Here is a 21,113-nt window from a genome sequence, read left to right on the forward strand (position 1 = left end):
CGAGCGGGGAGATACTCGGCTAAGGCACATTACTCGAGCAAATAGTGCCTTAGCGAGTATACTCGCTCATCCCTAATAGTCTCTTCATGGGTCAGTTCAAGTCCTTTTTTGCTCATAATACATCCTTTTATCAAAACAGTATTGTAAAATATTGGCCATTATATTCATGATTTCTATTTATCTGGAGAGGAACAGAGGAATCTACCAATCTATTTGTCAACCATATAAATAATAACATTTGGGGTCTTGACTTTACTTCTAATTTCCCCAGGAATTAGATAGCATTTCTTGATCTGGAATAAATGGCTGAGAAATCTTCTATTCACACTGAAACCTGCTTCAAACAGATGGATTCAAATAGTTTCCTAATTTTCTCCGGCACACGCTATCAAAAATGGGTAACAAACATACTTTGTTGCCAATTTAGGAGGATAAGAAGAAATTTTACCAAAACTGAAGATTTCTCATCCAAAGCCAAGATAGAGAGATTTAGAGAGTACCTTTTGTCAAATCAGTCTTTCAGGGGAATAACAAATTGACTGAAGTAGAATATCTGGCAGATAAGAGGACTACTGGAGCCAAGATATGTAGAGATTTTAGCAGCAGTTTTTTTACTACATTTTACAGAGACACTAAAAAGGTGAATAATGTACAAATATTGGGGTATTCTGTTTGGGGATCCAATTTTGGGAAAATTGCTTCCAAAGAAACTGAATCAAGGTCCATCAAAATTATTTCTCCTAGTAAACATAAAGAGATTCATCACCCTCAGATTTAAACTGCAGGAGCTCCACCTGCTGTTAAGGCATCCTTTGATGTAACAAGCCAAAATGCCTTTGTTGCAAAATTATCACTCATGGCACTAGGACCTTTATGCCTCATGTGAACAAGGAAATCTTTCAATTGAAAAACTGTTCAGTTGAAACCTTCCAATTGAACTGTGATTCAGATCATGTAATTTACCTGGTGGACTTCAATTCGTGGGCCGCAATGTCAAGAGTCAAGACTAAAAATATTTTCTGCATTAGAGCCTGTCTAGGCATTTGTTATTTTTCATTCAGGAAGTTTTGAGGCTGTCAAAGTTTCACCCCATTGAACAGGCTTGTATGCATATTATGAACAGAATACAGACTTCAGCCCCTTAATGCCACAGGAGGCAAGTTTAGATTCTGGGTGTATGATACTTAACACAACAGGTCGTAAACTTACGTGCTGTGTATGGCATTGGTTCAGAAATTAGCTTGCACCATCACGCTGTGGGAGCCAGTTGTGACTGACAGACAGCCTCCGTCTGCAACTGATCCTTTACATTCCACAATTAATGTAGATCACAGCAAGTAAAAGACTTACAGAGGGAGCATCAGAGGGACTGCCATGGCCTCTGATTGCTATTGTAAGCAATAATGCATTGCAGTACAGAAATACTGCAGTGCATCATCATAATGATCATAGCTTTTCTGGTTCAAGTCCACTACAAGGACCTAAAAAATGTAAAAATAGTAAGGAAAAAAAAACCTTTGCACACTTTCCCCTGTACAATAAATTGAGCACATGATTTATCTGGACGACAAAAACTGTAAAACGAACAGCTAAAAAAAATGGAGCCAAAAAGCTTATTTTGCCACTTTATCACACAAAAAAACGCTATAAAAATGATCAAAAAAGCTGTATGTGCCACAATATGGAACTAATAAAAACTATAGCTCAGAGTCATCATGCAAAAACAAGCCCTCAGCTCTAATAATGAAAAAGTTAAAACGTTACAGCAAAAATAATAATTTCAAATAAAGATGTTTTTTTTATTGTGCAAAAGTGAAAAAAGCCAAAATAAAATTACATTTTGGTATAGTCGTAACTGTATCAACCTGCAGAAAAAAAGTAGTTTATGTCATGATGTCGTTTAGTCTGTATGATTAACACTATAAAAAGAAAACTATGGGGGCGTGGCTTAGAGAGGCACCAAGATGGAAGTTTTTGCATAGGCTCCGTCTAGAACAGGACTCTAAGCAACATCAAAGCAACTCCAGAAGAACAAAAAATACACCACAAGCTGCAGGAACCTACCAGGAACCCAGCTATGGCAACAAGGAGGAGAACAACAAAAGTTAAACCTGCCAGGCTGGAGGATTTCTTCCCAGCACGCAGCCCCCCCTCTGACATGGCCGACAGCTCACAGACAGCTAAGGTGCAGGAGGCTCCGATCCCAGCTAACAAAGGTGAGCGAGGGGACACTGCAGAGGGGATAGAGGAGACAGGAGATATCCCAGAGACAGGACAAGAGATGGGAGCAAGCAACCCTCCCCTGATAGAAGACAGCATAAAGCGCTCTAAGGGAGATAAGATGGCTTCGGACACGCTGTCACTGAGTGCCCCCTCCCCCACAAGCAGTCCCGAGAAGCAGAGGCAGAGAATGTCAGATAACACATGCATAGAAGCCCCTGAAGTTCCTGCAAATGCTCAAAATAGCAAGGAGAGCGGGCTAGCTAATCTATCAGCCTCAGATAAGCCAGCCTCAGAGTTATATATTAAAGAGATAGTACTAGCTCTGAGAGAAACTATACAGCTAGATCTAAAAAGCCTAACATCTCATGTTGACACTTCAGTTCAAGAGGTTAACAACCGTATAGAAAAAACAGAAACAAAAATGGGAGAGATAGTTAAATCCCACAACTCCTTGATTGATGCCCACTACGAATTAGAGGGGACTGTTGCCAAACTACAACAAAAATTAACGGATCTTGAGGACAGAAATAGACGTAACAACGTCAAACTGCGAGGTGTCTCAGAAAAAATCTCCAACTCTGAAATAAAGGGATTTATCACACGATTCCTTAAAAAGATCCTCCCGAACATCCCAGAACAGGAGCTGCAGATAGACAGAGCCCACAGACTCCCCCTCCCAAAGTTTCTCAAGGAAAATACACCTAGAGACATCATAGTACGCATACATCACTATAGCACCAAAGAGGCACTCATGAACACTGCGAGAAAGCTAAAGGTGCTTCCAAGTCCTTATGCTGACATACGTCTATTCATAGACTTGTCACAAGCTACTATGGAGGCGAGACGTAGTTTTGCAGCTGTAACAACGGCATTGAGAGAGGCAAATATTCCCTACAGATGGGGCTTCCCCACAAAAATCATTGCTACAAAAGCTAATACAGTATATGTATTTCACAGCCCCTCTACAGCTATGGAGACACTAAAATCGTGGGGCGTACCAACCCCCGCCCCTAAACAAGTTCCGCCCTCTACCTCCGAGAAAAGCAGTTCCGACAAGTTTGGAAAATAAAGCTAGAACAAGAAGAAGGAAGAAAAGATCCCACTAAATTTTCCCTCTTTATGTTCCTGGAAAGGAAAAAGAAGAAAAAAAAAACCGTTTAAAAAACCAAAGGACACTTAAGGACACATTAAATCTACAGTCCATTCTGGAATACAGAGATGTGAGTCCTCTCACTTTAGTGACTTTGACCCCCCCCACCGAACATGCAGGCACAAGCTTGTATAAACATTTTTTTGAAGGTTTATTGTTGTTTCACCTTGCGTCTCATGCAAAAACCCGCTACCAGCGAAGGAACAGTTACAACTTGTTCAATACTATCCTGTGCGGTATTCTCTTCACATGGCAAAAACACTTCTGGTAGCAAGGTTGATACTGGTAATCTGATGCATTACTCGTTTGTTGTTGTTTCTCGTTTCAATTATTTTTTGGCAGATAAACACAGATACCTCCAGTCTTCCGTCCTCCCGTGCAAACGACCCGCCATGCGAAAATGGCCACAAAATTGATGTCTCTGAACGCCAATGGCCTGAATTCCCCTTACAAAAGAAGCTCCGTGTGGAGAGAAGCATGCCGTCTCGGCGCGGATATAGTATGTATCCAAGAAACACATTTAGTAGACACAGACAGTCATAGAATGACACACAAAAAATTCCCCCAGGTTATACAAGCCTGCGCACAAAAGAAACATGCAGGAGTGCTGATAGCATTTAGAGACACAGCCCCGCTAAAAATTGATAAACAAATATGTGACCCAAAAGGACGTTACATAGTACTGGTGGGCACGCTAAAAAACACACAGGTCACTATAGCTAACGTATACGTCCCAAATTCAAACCAAATCAAATTTCTAAACAAAATAAACAAAAAAATAAACAAAGTAGCCAAGGGATCTATAATCATAAATGGCGATTTTAACCTGGTACCAGAGAGATCTGTCGACACCACAAGCGACAAAGTGAGAGGGGGTATGTCCCTAGGCAACTGGATAAAGAAAGCCGCACTTTTTGACACGTTTAGGTGTCTCAATGCCTCCGCCAGGGAGTACTCATTTTTCTCTGCAAGACATAGGTCCTTTTCTCGCATAGATCTGTGCCTGGTAGACAGGTCTCTCATAACCTCTACAATCAGGGCTGAGGTTGGCACAATAACTTGGTCGGATCACGCCCCGATACTGACATCTCTGGCAATTGGGGGATTCCGCCACCTTCATAAAATGTGGAGAAACAATACTTATCTAATGAAAATACCCAAATTTCAAAAAGATATCCAAAACGCAATTGAAGACTACTTCACTTTAAATAATGCGCCTGATGTAAGCCCTGAATTGCTCTGGACAGCACACGGAGCTTACATGAGGGGTATCCTTATAAAACTAGGGGCTAGGTACAAAAAGGAAAAACTAGAAAAAACTGATACCTTACTGACAAAAATCCAACAATTAGAAAGTCTAGCCCAGACTAATGCAAACCAGCAAATATATAACGACCTATTCAAAACAAGATTAGAACTGCGTAGGGTGCTGCAAGGGGATCACGACAGGGAAATAACCTCCCAACGTGCTAATGTCTACGCATCCCTAAACAAACCCTCTAAATGGATGGCAAACCTGACAAAGAAAAAGTCAATTAAAACTAACATCCCATACATTTGGAACTCAAAAAACAAAGAATTTAAAATATCCCACCCGAAACAAATATTGGAAGCATTCCGCCTATTCTATAGTAAATTATACAACTTAAAAGATGACCCACAAACTTCCCACCCTAACAACGAAGATATAGAAAAATTCCTGAATAAAATTAAACTACCATCAATAAACTCAGTCCAAGCCGCTGGTTTAGATCGCCCAATAACGGTATCCGAGGTGGCGGAAACAATTTCCTCCATGAAAAACCAAAAAGCGCCTGGCCCAGATGGATATTCGGCAGAATATTATAAATGGTTCTCAAACTCCCTATCTCCCTACTTGGGAAAACTCTACAGTTCAGCTATGGAAAAAGGATCGTTTCCTGAAGAGATGCTCCAGGCTACGGTGGTAGTGTTGCCCAAACCAGGAAGAGAGCCAGACGATCCAGCAAACTTTAGGCCCATTTCCTTGCTCAACACAGATGTCAAGATATATGCAAAGATATTAGCAAATAGATTACTCGATGTCCTACCGAGTGTTGTGCATTCTGATCAGGTGGGTTTTGTAAAGGGGCGGCAGGCCTCGGACGGCGCGAGGAGGGTTCTCAACCTTTTATATTCCTCACAAATCTCTAGATCCCCAACAACTATGATAGCTTTGGATGCAGAAAAAGCTTTTGATAGGGTTCACTGGGGATATGCGTTTCAAACGCTAAATAAATTTGGCCTCGGGGGGGGTGTGATTCGCGCCGTCCGGGCCCTGTACTCCTACCCCACAGCTCGAGTGTTAATAGATGGCGACATTTCAGATAAATTTACCATTTCCAATGGTACACGCCAGGGATGCCCACTTTCCCCTATACTATATGTCCTCATGGTGGAACCCCTGGCCGAAATCATAAGATCCTCTATAGAAACAAGAGGAATTCCTCTAAACTCCCGCCAACACAAAATTGGCCTATTCGCCGATGATATTATCCTCACATTAACACACCCCCTGGAGTCTTTGAGAGCTGCCTGCCAGATCCTCGAACATTTTAGCAAAGTATCCTACTACAAGCTTAATGTTGACAAATCAAAAATACTAGGCATAAACATCCCACAAAGCCTACAGCACGCAATCCAATCAGAATTCTCTTTCAAATGGGGGGCTGACAACATCCCGTATCTGGGCATATTACTTTCTGCGGACATAAATAAACTAGAGGGAATTAACTATACTCCACTCTTAGAAACAATCCAAAAAGAAATCGACCATCTATCAAGAATAAATTTATCTTGGCTAGGCAGGATCATGACCTATAAAATGAAAATATTGCCAAAAATCTTATACCTTTTCAGGGTCCTGCCGATCCCCATATCAAAAAGCACAATCAAAAAACTACAAGCACAACTATCTGCATTCATTTGGAAGGGAAATAAACCACGATTAGCCCTTTCAATCTTAGCCTCAAACCGGAGAAAAGGAGGCGCAGATATACCTAACCTAGAAAAATATTTTAAAGCTACTATCCTGAACCAAACCAGATGCTGGACAAAAAGAGACAACACAATGGCCTGGGTAGGCATGGAAACTTGCCTCACAAAAACACCCAAAGGACACCTACTGCTACTTGGCGCATCACTCGCGGCCATGTCAACCAACCTTGCCCTAAACATCCCTCCCAAAAATTTGCCTCCTACAGTGGCATCCTCCCTAAAAATTTGGGAAGAATACACAAAAAAAGTAGCCACCTACGATACCCACAAAAAACCAAAACTGCCAATTGAAATACTAAACTTGTTTATATCTGATTTAAGAATTGACACCTGGAGAGTAAGGGGTGTGGAAAACTTAGAGGACATAATGACAGGAGAGGAACTAAAACCTTTTGAAATCCTACAGGAAAAATGTAACCTTCTCCAAAAAGACCTCTTCAATTATACCAGAATAAAAAATTTCCTTAAAAAGTCTCCTATATATAAGATAGAAATCCCGATGGAAGTCCAAAGAAAGATCACATCAGAACCCCTCCTGAGAAAGTCTGAAACCAGATATTTCTATGATATTCTGACAGGCGACAACAAATTATCCAAAAAAACACATATGCTTAGTTGGGAAAACGAACTGGGTACAGTTATTTCAACGGAATCATGGGAAAAGGCGTATAAAACGGCATGTGGCTCAACCAAAGGTCTGGGGATACTGGAAACACAAATTAAAGTAAATCTGAGATGGTACTACACACCGTGCTTGTTGGCCACAAGATTCCAAAACACCAATGACAAATGTTGGAGGAACTGTGACCAAAAGGGTACTCTAACGCACATATTTTGGGCATGCCCTGCTCTTGAGAGATACTGGGATCTTATTCTTAATCATCTAGACGAAATTCTAAAAACCCGTATCACAAGATCCGCAAAACTAACCTTATTATTGGTTGGCTTAAATAAATACCCTACAAAAATTAGTTATTTGCTGGGTCATGCCCTTATGACAGCAAAATCTCTCATTGCGAGAAGATGGAGAGAGCCCACACCTCCATCCTTTGGGGAATTTAGGGACCGTATGGCAGAACAACAATTATTCGAAAAGTGGATAGCACTAAGAAACAACTCTTTAAAAAAACACAAAGAGGCATGGGAGCTATGGAGGTAACCTTATTAGAAAAAGTTAAAGCTGCACAAAAATGCCAAGTTCATTCAATACGATACATGTTGTATCGAAGTATTTCTTTTATATACAATTTCTGAAAATGTTTATCCGTTCTAATATTATTGATATAAGGAAAAAATGGGATTTGACAATTGCATGATTTAAATAGAAAACAACAACATAGTAATGTTAACATGTCTGCAACTATTACATGTCTTATAAACTGTGTGTATATTACATGTCTATATCCCAAATAAAGATTTAATATTGAAAAAAAAAAAGAAAACTATGGCAGAATTGAAGTTTTTTGCTCGTTGCCCTGCAAAAAAAAATTAATAAAAGTTTTACAGTGCATTGTATGTACACAAAAATGGTACCATTGACAACTGCAGTTCACTGCGCAAAAAACAAGCCCTCATATACCCATGTTGACAGATGGTGGCCTAAAACATGTATAGATTATCAACATTGCATCCTGATGGCTTAAATGATGTGGTTGAGAATGCATAAGAAACATGATAGACATCACATCTTTTATCTTCTGTCAATTACTACTTTTTTGCATCTAATATTTTTTATTGGAAATATGATAATATTTATGCTTTATATTAGAATATATACTTATACACCCATGTCTGTTTTTTTATGAAATGGGTCCCAGTGTATTTGAAGTTTGGAAAAGCAGTTTAACACATAGTCATAAACTCCAGTGATTTTGAGTTATATTTGAAATGTATGTGTGCACTTATTTATTCCCCTGTACCCTGCATGTAGTAAGTGAGGGGTTTTCACAGCAACCCATACTCTGTGTGCTCTAACTTGCCGGCCGTTTCATAGTGGAGCGACAGCAAGATGGTTGGCAGTTTTGTTTTCCGCTCATGGTCCCGGCATCTGTGACGTCAAGAAACATGCAACGCCCAGTCTGCCTTGCAGTCACTACTGGTTTGGGGGATTTATCACCCCCCTGCAATGAATGGTAGTCCTCCTTCCTTTTTCTCTTATGAAGTGATTATCTATAGACAAATTGTCATCCGTCATTGATTATGATACAGACTGACTTTCGATAGATTAATGAATGCATGTACCCTTTTGCATAAATCACAGTATGCTAGACAGGAATTATGGGTTATTTTCGTAGATATAAATTGTTTTCTATAAGAATTATGGTTTTCTACAGTTTTATCATTAATGAACTGATTGTGGATATGTATTTTTGTATGAATCATGGTATTTTATGTATAGACTATGGATATTACATACTAATGTTTTATGACTTATGGCTTTTTATAGATTCACTGCCAGTGAATTAATTGTGATGACGTGTGTCGTTGTGCTCCACCTTTGTGGCGGGTACTGTTTGCTATGCTTCTATAAGTACCTGTCATTTCTGTGTTTTAAACATGCCTGAGCAAGACCCCAATTCGGGGTTGAAACTCGTCTCTTGTTAAATTGTGTCAGCTTGTTCATTTTGTCAAATAAAAACTGTTAGTTTTGCAAAGTACTTTGTTGGCAATGTGTTTTTTGGGAGCAGCGCCAAATCTTGATGCTTTTTGGTGTTCACCGTTGATCCGATTTGGAGCCCTAGGGAAGGTTTCCTCCATGTATCAGAACAAGGGCTTGCAGTTCCCGGTGTGAGAAATACGGCTGATCTTCCTGATTCATCTACTTACAGTGTTTCTCCCACTCTCTAGTTATTTAAGCATTACTACACCAATATAGCATCTTTTTCTCTCCCCCTTGTGTTTCTTTCCCTGAGATCTGCTGTTTTTCTCTACTTGTCATGTGGCCAAAGCAGCACTGCATCTAATAAATAACTAACAGGTTTATTCAGCTCACTGTGGTGTCCTCTGTTATCTAAGTGGGTTATGATGAAATAGTGCTCTAAACAGGGGCTTCATTTTTGGCATTAAAGCACACAACCACCATCTGTTAACAAGCCTTTCAATGCATTTTTTTAATGCTGACATAAAGTTCTCTCAGGAGTTGGTCTGCAGATGAAACTTCTGTGTATATAAGGACTTATTCACACAAACATATATCGACCGGCGTTTTCACGGCCGGCTGATATACGCCACCATCTGATGCATTGGATTCCAATGCATCAGATCACACAGGCGTATTCCCATAGTGGAAAAACATCCAGCTGGGCACTTTTATGCCAGGCAGGAAAGATAGTCCTGGAACTATCTTCCTGACCGGATTACGGTTGCTGCCATAGACTCCTATGGGAGTCAATGACAGAGGCTGGAGAAGGGAGGTGGGAGGGAGTTTAGCAGCATGACTGCTAAACTCCCTCCCCCTTCTCTTTTCCTCTCCACCCCTTGCCGCTATTTGCAATGGGAGGGGGCAGAGCTAAGATCTGTCCTGCCCTGCCCCCTCCCATTGCAAACAGCAGCAAGGGGCAGAGAGCTGGTGGGAGCTCAGCACACTACCTCCCGCCCCGTCCCGCATCTTCCCCTTGCAGAGAGCCGGCGAGGGGGAGAGAAGGGGGAGACAGCTTAGCAGAGCTAAGCTGTCTCTCCCTGGCCGAGGGCATATACGCCGAGCCCGTGCATCAGATGGTAGCGTATATTGTCCGGCTGTGAAAACACTGGCCAATATATGCTTGTGTGAATAAGCCCTAAGAGTGTAAGGAGTGGTGAATTTCTAGGCCTGTTCTTTAAAGCTGTAGCCAAGCAGTATAGCCGTGTGCAAAGATCGCAGCTATACTGCACTAAAAATCATAGCTATACTGCACTAAAAATCGCAACTATACTGCACTAAAGATCGCATGAACTGGTTAATTCCAGCTACTTGAATTAGCCTGTTCACACAATCCCATAGAAGTTTATGGAAAGCACGCACCAAAGATTGGTCAGGTCCTATCTTTTCTCGCACAATAGAGCTTAGATGTGACCTTGCAGTCGCTTGTCCTATCATTGTTAGGTGTGCGAATTTAGCGCATCTAACATTCTTTCATGTAAACGCTTCTATAGGAAACCACTGGTTCCTATAAAAGCACTTTCTGTGCGCGCCTATACTGCGCACCCACAGCACTCATGTGAATGAGCCCTTATAATGTTCTTCACTGCGCTTGCTGGACCAAAAATGGAACAGCACAACTCTAGAAGTCTATAGTATATATGCTTTTACCTTTCATCTTCCATGTAAAGTATTATGAATCTGCCCCAGAACTCACAGTGATATGTCAATTCAACAATTTGTATGTATTATGATTTCCTACTGTATATTGTTAAGTAGGCTGGTTTGGTGGTTTGCCAAAAAGAATTTGTATGGTGTTCTCATTTCTCCATATCTTCTTGGCCATTTTAGTCTTTAAAAAAATATATTTGAATTATCAATTGTCTGTAATTGTAAAGAGATCTGTGTTATCAACACTTCTTGATAAGTCAGTAAACCGCTTCAGTTTGCCATCTAACCTCGCTATCTTATCCTGCAAATAGGGTAGGGCCACTAAAAACCTACTACACATTCTCTGATACTTTAAACATCAAATTCCACCATTGTTTTTGAATAAATATAAAAAACTATAGTAGACCAGGCGTAGTTTAAAACCTACAGATAAATATATTTTAGCCTTTAGATAAAGTACATTATCCTGAATTCAAGTTTATTGATGTTGTCATGGTTTCTTTTTCACAGCATGTTAGCAGGAAATGTATAAATTGTGCACTGTAACTTTAAGACGTTGGGTGAGCTTCCTGGCTGGGTATTTGGCCACATATGCAGACACCCTAATATTGCTCTGCACAGTTCAGTGACTAGGGACATGGAATATAATAAAGTTGCTTGCAGCATCTTGTGACAGTAGGGTAAAAGGGGAAGAGTAATACTTGCTATCAAACCCCCTTTCAAAAACGAATCATGGATAGACAAGTGCTGCACCACCCTAATTATGTGACAGTGAGCCATGGAAGGGGGATTTGAGCACAATGTACTAACCTGAAGAGCAACTGGTGAAAGAGCAGTCCAGAAAATGAGAAGAATAAAGTGGGTGAGACATGCTGGAAAGGAATGTTCACACGAGGCAGAAATGATACAGAATGTCCACAGCGGAAAACTCCGCTGCAAATTCTGCATTTCCGCATTCAGAATAAAACCAACATCTGCACCATCACCTGACATAACTCGGTGGCCACTAGAGCAGTGTTCCCCAACTCCAGTCCTCAGGGACCGCCAACAGGTCATGTTTTCAGGATTTCCTCAGTATTGCACAGGTGATGTAATTATTGTCGGCGCCTCAGACATTGCCACAGGGGTTCTTACCATAGGATATCCTGAAAACATGACCTGTTGGTGGTCCCTGAGGACTGGAGTTGGGGATCCCTGCACTAGAGACTACTGGGTTCGAGGGCGCGCTGACAGCACATGCATTGCGAGGTGAGCATTGTATTTGCTGAAATCATACAGCTGGATTTGAGTCAAAAATCGGCACAGATGGTGTGTTTTTTGACTCTGTTCTGGATGCGGAAATACTGTGGAATTTTCCACTACGGACGTAACTCAGCATTTCTGCCCTGTGTGAACATGCCCTTATAGAGACTTGTTGCTGCTGCTACCACCAACTGTCTGTGAGAATTGGGTCTTATTCAGTGTGTTGCTGGAAGCTAAATGTAACCGCTAAGCCTGTTGCCATCATTGAGAGAATATTGCTGATATACTAAGTAAACAGTTCTTTTTACCCTGCTATGTCCATGTCACTGTCTGAACCATCCTGGGGTGCAGGTCACGTACTTTGACCCTAAACCTGTTAGAACTAAACCTTTCCACACTGATATAAGGAAATGGGTTTAAAATTAAAAAACTCTTATTTAAACATTTCCTTCCACAGAATTGTAACTTGGGGGTCTCGTAATGCTCAAAAAAGGAGTAAGTTTTGTATTAATCATAAAATGCCTGCAGTGATTTCCTTCCACATTTAGATTCCTAAATTTACTGTGTTCACCTGTTTTACAATTGCTGATATTTTAAATTGATATTTCTTATAAACACTCAATTTATACTAATACATGTCTGGTTGAAAATTAATCACAAATGAATGATGTGCTACTGCTTACCCTACTATGAAAATATCTATATACAGAGCAACCTTTAAAGTTGTATGTAGACCCTTCTAATGCTCCTTTCTTCACTATGGAAGTAAAAAATTAGATGTTATTGATTCTCCAAAGTCACTACAAGCATACCAGCCATGTTTGTAAATCATTGTAACATTAGAGGAGTTATACAGATTAGGAAAAAAATGGATACTTTTAGAAACAGTGTCCCACCCCACCTGGGATTATGTCAGCTGCTGCACTTGCATTCCATTGAAGTGAATGGGATTGAGCTGCTGCTACACTACTAACAACCTGTGGCAGGTGTCACTCTCTTTCTAGGTCCTGTTTTATTAATTCCAGTACAATCCTCTTAATTTGTAGATACAGTATAGAAGACAAGTAGCTATTTTATACTAACATACACTTTTTTTTATTCACCTAGACATTATGTGGTTAAATGGCTAATGTAAATGACAATATATGAGTTAACATGAACATGGCAGATATAGAAGAACAATACAGCACAGTACATGACAGCCTGCTGCATCATATAATCCCATCAAATAACTGCTTTGCCCTGGATAGTAGAAATCTTATACTTGCATGTAGAAGTAGATATGTTTTCAGAGTCCCTTTTACGTCCTTCCTGATGCTATTATAGACACGAACATCTCACTTTCGCATTACACGAGTCAGGTCTGAAACAGAATAGCAGAAAATCAATATGAATTGAATCCATACAGCCATAAGCAATCACTGAATGTAAAGTGAGCCTGTCAGTGATGTTTTCTTCTCTTTATGGCAGGTGCCTGTTTCAGTGGCCATGATGACTCCCCAGGTGATCACCCCTCAGCAGATGCAGCAGATCCTTCAACAGCAAGTTCTGTCTCCACAGCAGCTCCAAGCCCTCCTCCAGCAGCAACAAGCTGTTATGTTACAACAGGTAATGTTGGTTACCTTCCTTCAACAGTTCATTTTTTCCCAAGCGCTTGAATGTTAGGATTGCATAAGCTCTCTGTCATGTTTATCTCGTCTTCACCTTTTATAGCAGTGTATATCAGACACAGAGAAATAATGTGCTGTCAGCTGATTGTTTACATTGTCATCTGAAACAGTACATTACATTTCTAGACTTGTCAAAGCAGAAGAAGCGTCAAACACAGATGCAGGAGATAGCCTATATAACTCGTTAGACTATGGTAGATGGAGAATTTTCCAGCATTTATATATTAAAAAAAATAATAATAGTAGATCTGTTTTCTATATTAAAGAACATGTCGCAGATTGAGTTTTATCAGGAAAGGACTTATTTGCAGTAAAGAGTCAAGTGGCTGGAGCACAAGTCAGTCGTGTTTAGTTCTCTTTTTAAATAATGACTTTGTAGACCAAGTGTTTCTGATAAAAGAACAATGTACTGGAAATATTCCCACTGATCTTGTTAGACTATACAGCTATAGCAGAGGGCAAGTAATGCCAGCGATGTACAGGCAAATCATAACGGCCCACGTTTCCTTTTGTCGTATGCTACAATGCTTATGCCACTAACATGCACTTTTCAGTGCTGACATATTATAAATAACATTATTTCGAAATAAAGCTAGAGCTGTACGGCGACTTTTGGCTGCTCAGCATTACGATCGCAAATGTCGCGCTGCCAGTCGCACCTGACGATAGTGAATGTGGTTGCGTAGAAATCCAGCGGGGTTGGAATTCTGTTGATGGTCGTTGTGCGTCGCAACGTGAGCACATTCACGGTCATTATTGCACATAGTAGTGCGACATTGCAGTTGACATGTAGCCCAAGCCCTAGGCTGAAACACTGATGAAGTTAGGTTGTCTGCTTGTCATTTGCTCACTTCTTCGTAGAGGACTCCATCACATTTGATGGGAAGAATAGCACATAGCAATATTCTTGCTGTCAAAATGACAGGCACTGCGATGGAACCCCATTAGAAATCAACTGGGTCCGTCGTGGATCTGAAATTGCTTTGTGGTTTACGTTTATAATGGATGTGGGTTTAGTTGCACATTTTGGTGTGGATTTGATGCAGATTTAAATTGAACGAGCAGAAACTGCTGAGGATTCACACCAAAATCCGCAACGACATGCTGCAGAAAATTCAGCTACATGTGAATGTACCCCAAAGAGTTAGAATAGATAGGAGAAATTTTTTATAAAGTAGCCACTATAGCCCATACTTCTTGAGATTTTTCACTTTCAGCAAAAATTTTATGAAATGTCATATACTGCCATGTAATGACATAAGAATCCACTAAATCGCTTTAGGGCTTACTTTAGCCCACACAGAGAATTTGCCCCTCCCCCGATGTCAATGGACACCCATGTAAACTAGTTGTGGCATCCATTGCTTCCAAACATGGCTGCGGCTGTGTCCTCTACTGTTCAGGCTTAAAAAGCATTCGGTGCAGGCACAGATACAAGGAGCCCATAGTATCCTTGTATCATCTATAGTTGTGCTTGCACAATGGAGGACACAGCTGTTGCTACAGACAACTTTGTATTGTTTTTAGATGCACACACTTCATGCTGACTGGGGATAAACCCATCATGCGGCTAAGAAAACCTTATGCGATTTCATGCTTTGCTACTCTTAACTCATACCGAGGCTCTGTCCACACTAAGATCACGGCTTATGTCCATAGTGGAGCTGTGACAGTTATGAGAGATCCACTTTGAAGCAGATCTCAAAGAAATCTATTGGATCCCATTCATTTATATTGGATCTATCAGGATTCCAGTATTTTTGACTGCAAAAGCAGTACTGAAGAATATGCCAGTTTTACTGCTAAAATGATACAGAAACCCAACGAAAAAGAAAAATGTGTGAACAGAGCCAACCAAAATTGAATTAAGCATTATGGTATCTACTGTACTGCTAAAATGAAATCAGGCAGACAAAAAAAATCCCTGCTAATATAGATATAGGGATGTGAATTTTTTTTACAATCACATTCTTTTTGGAATTTTATGGTTTGCCAGTTTTAAAAAAATAGTGAAGCAGTAATTTGTCTCTGACCCCTGGCTGCTCCCAGATTCTAGCCGTGGATCATTGACAAGACAACAGTGTATCTAAAATTGTTTAAATGATGAGAATATACATTTAAATAAATACTTTCCACTAAAATTGCAAGTTCTTAAAACCAGTTTTTAGATTTCTACGGAAAGGTTAGTACGGTAATCATTAGGCAGCGCAACTTAGAATCACAGTCCAGTGTAGTAAAGCTTAGGTATTTTGTAATATATGAAACTTTTGCCTTTATTTATTAAAGTCAAAATGGTTTATTCAGCAACAACTACAAGAGTTTTACAAGAAACAGCAAGAGCAGTTACATCTTCAGCTTTTGCAGCAGCAGCAACAGCAGCAGCAACAACAACAGCAACAACAACAACAGCAGCAACAACAGCAGCAACAGCAACAGCAGCAGCAACAACAGCAACAACAGCAGCAGCAACAGCAGCAGCAACAAACCCCACCACACCCTGGAAAGCAAGCAAAAGAGGTTTGTACATGGTTGTTATCCGAAAGCAGAAAATAAAAACCAAATGCAGTTAATAGGGGTTCAGTTGGGTTTTCATCTGGCTGTACAATATTTTATATGGAAAAGTTATTACAGCGTGCAAAGCTTGCCGGAAAAAATACCGGAACTCCCAACAGACCCCACTGAAATTAATGGTGAGACAAAATGTTATTTAAAAGGAGTTTTCCTACATTGTGCATTTATCACCTATCCAATGGATAGGTGATAAGTGTCTGATTGCTGAGTGCCCCATAGATTACCAGAATAAGGGTCCCAAGCCCTCCCATTCCTCCTCACTGTGGAGAAGTTTGAATGGAATAGCATTCAAGGATTTGCCCCACCACTCTATGATGGAAATAGCCAAGAATCGCACTACAGTATACCTATAAACATCTTTTGAAATGGGGCAGACCGGGATATCCAGAGGAAATTCATGCAAACATAGGGAGAACATATAAACTCCATAGAAATGTTGTAAGGACATAGGTTTATGTCTAAGGTTAATGTCCAACACGGCAAGGCAACGGTGCTAACCACCAAGCCACTGTGCTGTTTCATTGTATATAATGTCATCTTATATACTGAATGGCAATAAAGGTAAGCCACAATGACAAAGCGAACGCAGCCTATTTACACAGGCCAACAGTCTCTTGGGTTTTGAGGTGAGCTTAAAAACCAAGTGACTATGACATGGGAGTGATTCTTGCTCCTTTGACCTGCCTGTTTACACTGGGTGACAGACAACTAGAGATGAGCGAGCATACTCGCTAAGGGCAATTACTCGATCGAGCATTGTCCTTAGCGAGTACCTGCCCGCTCGGAAGAAAAGGTTCTGCTGCCGGCGCGGGTGAGAGGTGAGTTGCAGCAGTGAGCAGGGGGGAGTGGGGAGGAGAGAGTCATAGAGGGATCTCCCCTCCATTCTTCCCCGCTCTCCCCCGCCGCTCCCCGCCTGCCGCCGGCAGCCAAACCTTTTCTTCTGAGCAGGCAGGTACTTGCTAAGGGCAATGCTCGATCGAGTAATTGCCCTTAGCGAGTATGCTCGCTCATCTCTACAGACAACCATAATCGCTCTTTAGAGCAATCACTCGGGTGCTTATCTGCCCATGTTAAAGTATCCTAAGAGTTCATTTTACAAAACTAAACCTAGTTACTAAAATGATGGCTTGGTTGACATTAATTTTCAATTGCTGCTATTAAATAATCCACTGTGCTATATAAGGAATACAGGGAGAATAACTTTATCATTTATTTCGCTGTATGCTTTTACATGTGAAGGTATAAAAAAGAATAAGCATAGTACCCAACTATAAAAGTGATGAAATATGATGAATGACTTTTTTCCCTTTTTGATACAGTTCAGGAAGCATGCAAAGTTGGCTTATTGTTCAAAAATGGTTGAGTATAAATTTCAAAGTCATGGGCCCCTGATTAATGAACTGCTACTGGAGATTTGGACTGGCGAATAGAAAGTTACAGTTTGATGTGCTCATAAATCAAGTTGACAAGCGAGCTTCTCAGGCCTACCCTGCACTTGTCGTCAGAATGCATCAAATATAAACATAATGCAAATATAACATGTTGAAGTAGTTAAATTGATCAGCAGGTATTTTAGACACTGTCTTTAAGCTGCCCATTATGCAAACCTACAGGAAACAGTTCTGACCTCCTGAGGCTTTGTTTCTGTTTGGATTTGTGAATAGAATTTCAGACAGGCATCAACTACAGCATAGAAATTGTTCCCTTATTTCTCCTGAGGCTTTGGGCAATCCACATGACTTGCTCCATTATGCAGTCTGTTTTCCAGTGAGTGCATCAGAAGTTTCTCTTTTCCCCAAACTAAAAAGGAAAGGTCTTCTACAGCAGCTTGTCTCTTTCTGAAGTGTGACTGCCATCTTATATTCTCTTGAGTCTAGAGAACTCTGGTTTGTCTTGTAATGCCTCACAAAATTGGAAGTTATACTTTTTCTAATAATAGGGCAATTCTCTCCCTTCAATGTAGTGTGGGTTTAATGTATTCCAAACAAGAGAAAAGAAAGCGCTAACAGGCTATTGGAATAAAGGCTACATCCCAATTTACTAATAGATCACCGGAGACTGCACTCATGGGCAGCTGTGGATTACATGTGCATACTTTGAAAGACACATCTGCCTCTTAGAAAAAGTCACAGTAGTATGCTAGTTTCAGCTTATGTCAATGTACGGTATTTATTATATCTCTTGAAGTTTATAAAGCATACCTGTCAGAGCTACTCACTTCTGATACACAATACTTACAGTTTGTTAGAATCAGTTGAAACAAATAAGTAAAAACAAAAAAAATATGTTTTAAAATTAATAATAATTAATATAACACACGATATATAAGGAAAAATGACTAGCCTTTTTTATGCTTTGTTGTTTTCATTACATAACTTAAATTCATACAAATTTACTGCAAAGTTGAAATATCAGTTACATAATATACATTATAGAGTCGTCATTCACCTCGAGGGCTTCTCTGGTTATGGGACAACATTGCTCCTATGCCACCAACTGTGTTTAAAAAAACAAAAAGAGCAGCTGTACTTAGCTTCCTCTGTTGCAGGAATCCAGGTCTTTGTTGTGGAAGATGATGCCACAGGATGTTACCTGACCACTGCAGCCAATCAGAGGCTGCAGCATCACCATTCTGAGTTCCTGGCATCATGGTGCCCAGGTTGTGAGCGCTATTGCCAGGAGACTGAATGGTGATGCTGCAGCCTCTGATTGACTTTTTGTGACATCATTTCCACAATTAAAACCCCAGAGGATAACAGGGCTACAGTGTTGGATCCCCACACAGGAGGGTAATAACTGCTCTTTTTGTTAATTTAACACAAATGGTGGTATAGGCCTCAAGTAACTGGACAACCCCTTTAAAAGGGTTGTTCCATCAGACGCATCTCCTTTCAGAATTACCAGAGTGAACAGTTGATTGGCTCAATTCCCAATATTGGCATCTCCAGCGCCTACTACAGGGGAATTTTTGTATTACAGGACAGCTGAATGCTTTTATGTAGTGTAAGGATGGCTGAAAGTCCATTCAAACAGGAGTCTTATACAGAGCTGGTCTTCGTTCCAGAACATAGAGGGGTGTCCCAAGCCTGCTCTATTATACACATACATATGCAGGGGGTGGACAAAAATATGGAAAGATCATACAAAATGCATGCCTTAAGTGACATGGGATTATAAATCATATTTCACAACACTACCAGTAAATTTTAACTACCGTATATACCGGCGTATAAGACGACTTTTGAACCCCGAAAAATCTGCTCTGCAGTCGGGGGTCGTCTTATGCGCCGGTAATACAAAAAAAAAAAAAGTGTAAAAAAAAAAAATTTATTACTCACCTCCCACGGCGTTCTGTCGCGCTCCGGCAGGATGTCGCTCGCTCCGGCAGGTTGTCGCTCGCTCCTCGTCCCCGCCGCAGCATAGCTTTCTGAATGCGGGGCTTGAAATCCCCGCTTCCAGAAAGCTAATACACACGCCGGCAGCCATGACAGCATTGAATGGCTGTGATTGGCTGAAGGCGCACGTGTTAGCAATCACACCCATTCAATGATGTCATTGAATAGTGTGATTGGCTGAAGCCACGTGTGCTTTAGCCAATCACAGCCATTCAATGATGTCATGGCTGCCGGCGTGTGTATTAGCTTTCTGGAAGCGGGGATTTCAAGCCCCGCATTCAGAAAGCTATGCTGCGGCGGGGACGAGGAGCGAGTGACAGCCTGCCGGAGCGAGCGACATCCTGCCGGAGCGCGACAGAACGCCGTGGGAGGTGAGTAATGAATTTTTTTTTTTTTCTCCACTGTATACCGGCGTATAAGGTGACAGTTGGGGGGTCGTCTTATACGCCCCGTCGCCTTATACGCCGGTATATACGGTATATCAAAATAGCAACTCAGTGCTGATGATTCGAATCTGATGCGGATCCCTCCTAATGGTCTGAGATCCATACATGTGTACTACAGTGGAGTTAGTAGGCGGTGTTGTAGTTGTTGCGTGATGCAATGATCTGTATAACAGTGCAAATAGGTGGTGTTATTTGTCTTTGGGACAATGTTCTGTGCAGTTGTGAGGGAATCATGGCACAGCTGACGGAATTCCAACGCGGTCAAATTGTTGAGGCCAGTATGGTGGGTGCCTATGTAACAAAGATAGTGGAAGTTCTTGCTGTATCACAAGCCACAGTATTCAAGATTAAGTCTGCATACAATAAGACTGGAAAAAACACATCCGACAAACACCAGTGTGGAGAGAACTATGTTGAGTAACAAAGAAAGAAGATCATTGCATAGGGTTATGATGAAAAAGAAGCAGACTACAGCTTTGGTGTTTCCATATTTTTGTCCACCCTTTGTATATATGCCAAATTGCCCTTTTATTTGTTTCTAAAACTGTGTAATTAGAAGTATTTTTTTTACTGGACTCCACAATATTGTGGTGTATACTTTTGGATAGAGCTAAAGTCGTTGCATTAGGTAAGCCATCACTATCATGTGATCTGTCAGTTTGAATACATTAGAGACAATTGCTTTTGGAAACCATTACAAGGAACTTCAACCCCAATGCAGATGTAATGCATTTATTTTAGAATATTATATATACGTAATAGTCAATAAGTGAGCCTCTTGTCTTATTTGTTAGCAGCAACAATTGGCGGCCCAACAGCTTGTCTTCCAACAGCAACTCCTTCAGATGCAACAACTGCAGCAACAACAACATCTGCTTAATCTTCAACGGCAGGGACTTATTTCCATCCCGCCCAGCCAGTCAGCTCTTCCAGTCCAGTCCCTACCACAAGGTAAATTTGGTTTTACTTCTTTTGAGTGTTTCATCTTATTTTCATTTTTCGAACATTATTATGTCTATGACCCATTTCAAGCATTAGTGCACCAGCAGATTCTATCATTTATGACCTTTTCAACTTGTATGAATCTGCCAACAAATATTTAATGTCAACAGC

General features: G+C 40.7%; 1 protein-coding gene across 15 annotated transcripts in view; it reads left to right on the forward strand.

The window, feature by feature from the left end:
• FOXP2 (forkhead box P2) overlaps positions 1–21,113 on the forward strand; it is a 275,679-nt gene that overhangs the window by 150,640 nt on the left and 103,926 nt on the right. For 5 of the 15 annotated variants that reach the window (XM_066591788.1, XM_066591786.1, XM_066591795.1 and 2 more), the window contains 3 exons: positions 13,389–13,526; positions 15,875–16,105; positions 20,795–20,951. In XM_066591788.1, the coding sequence (XP_066447885.1) occupies positions 13,389–13,526; positions 15,875–16,105; positions 20,795–20,951 (526 nt within the window). The remainder of the gene's footprint in view (positions 1–13,388; positions 13,527–15,874; positions 16,106–20,794; positions 20,952–21,113) is intronic. The other 10 variants (XM_066591790.1, XM_066591797.1, XM_066591800.1 and 7 more) reach the window with 6 other exon arrangements.

The sequence above is a fragment of the Eleutherodactylus coqui genome, chromosome 2 (assembly GCF_035609145.1).
Source record: "Eleutherodactylus coqui strain aEleCoq1 chromosome 2, aEleCoq1.hap1, whole genome shotgun sequence".
NCBI lineage: Eukaryota > Metazoa > Chordata > Amphibia > Anura > Eleutherodactylidae > Eleutherodactylus > Eleutherodactylus coqui.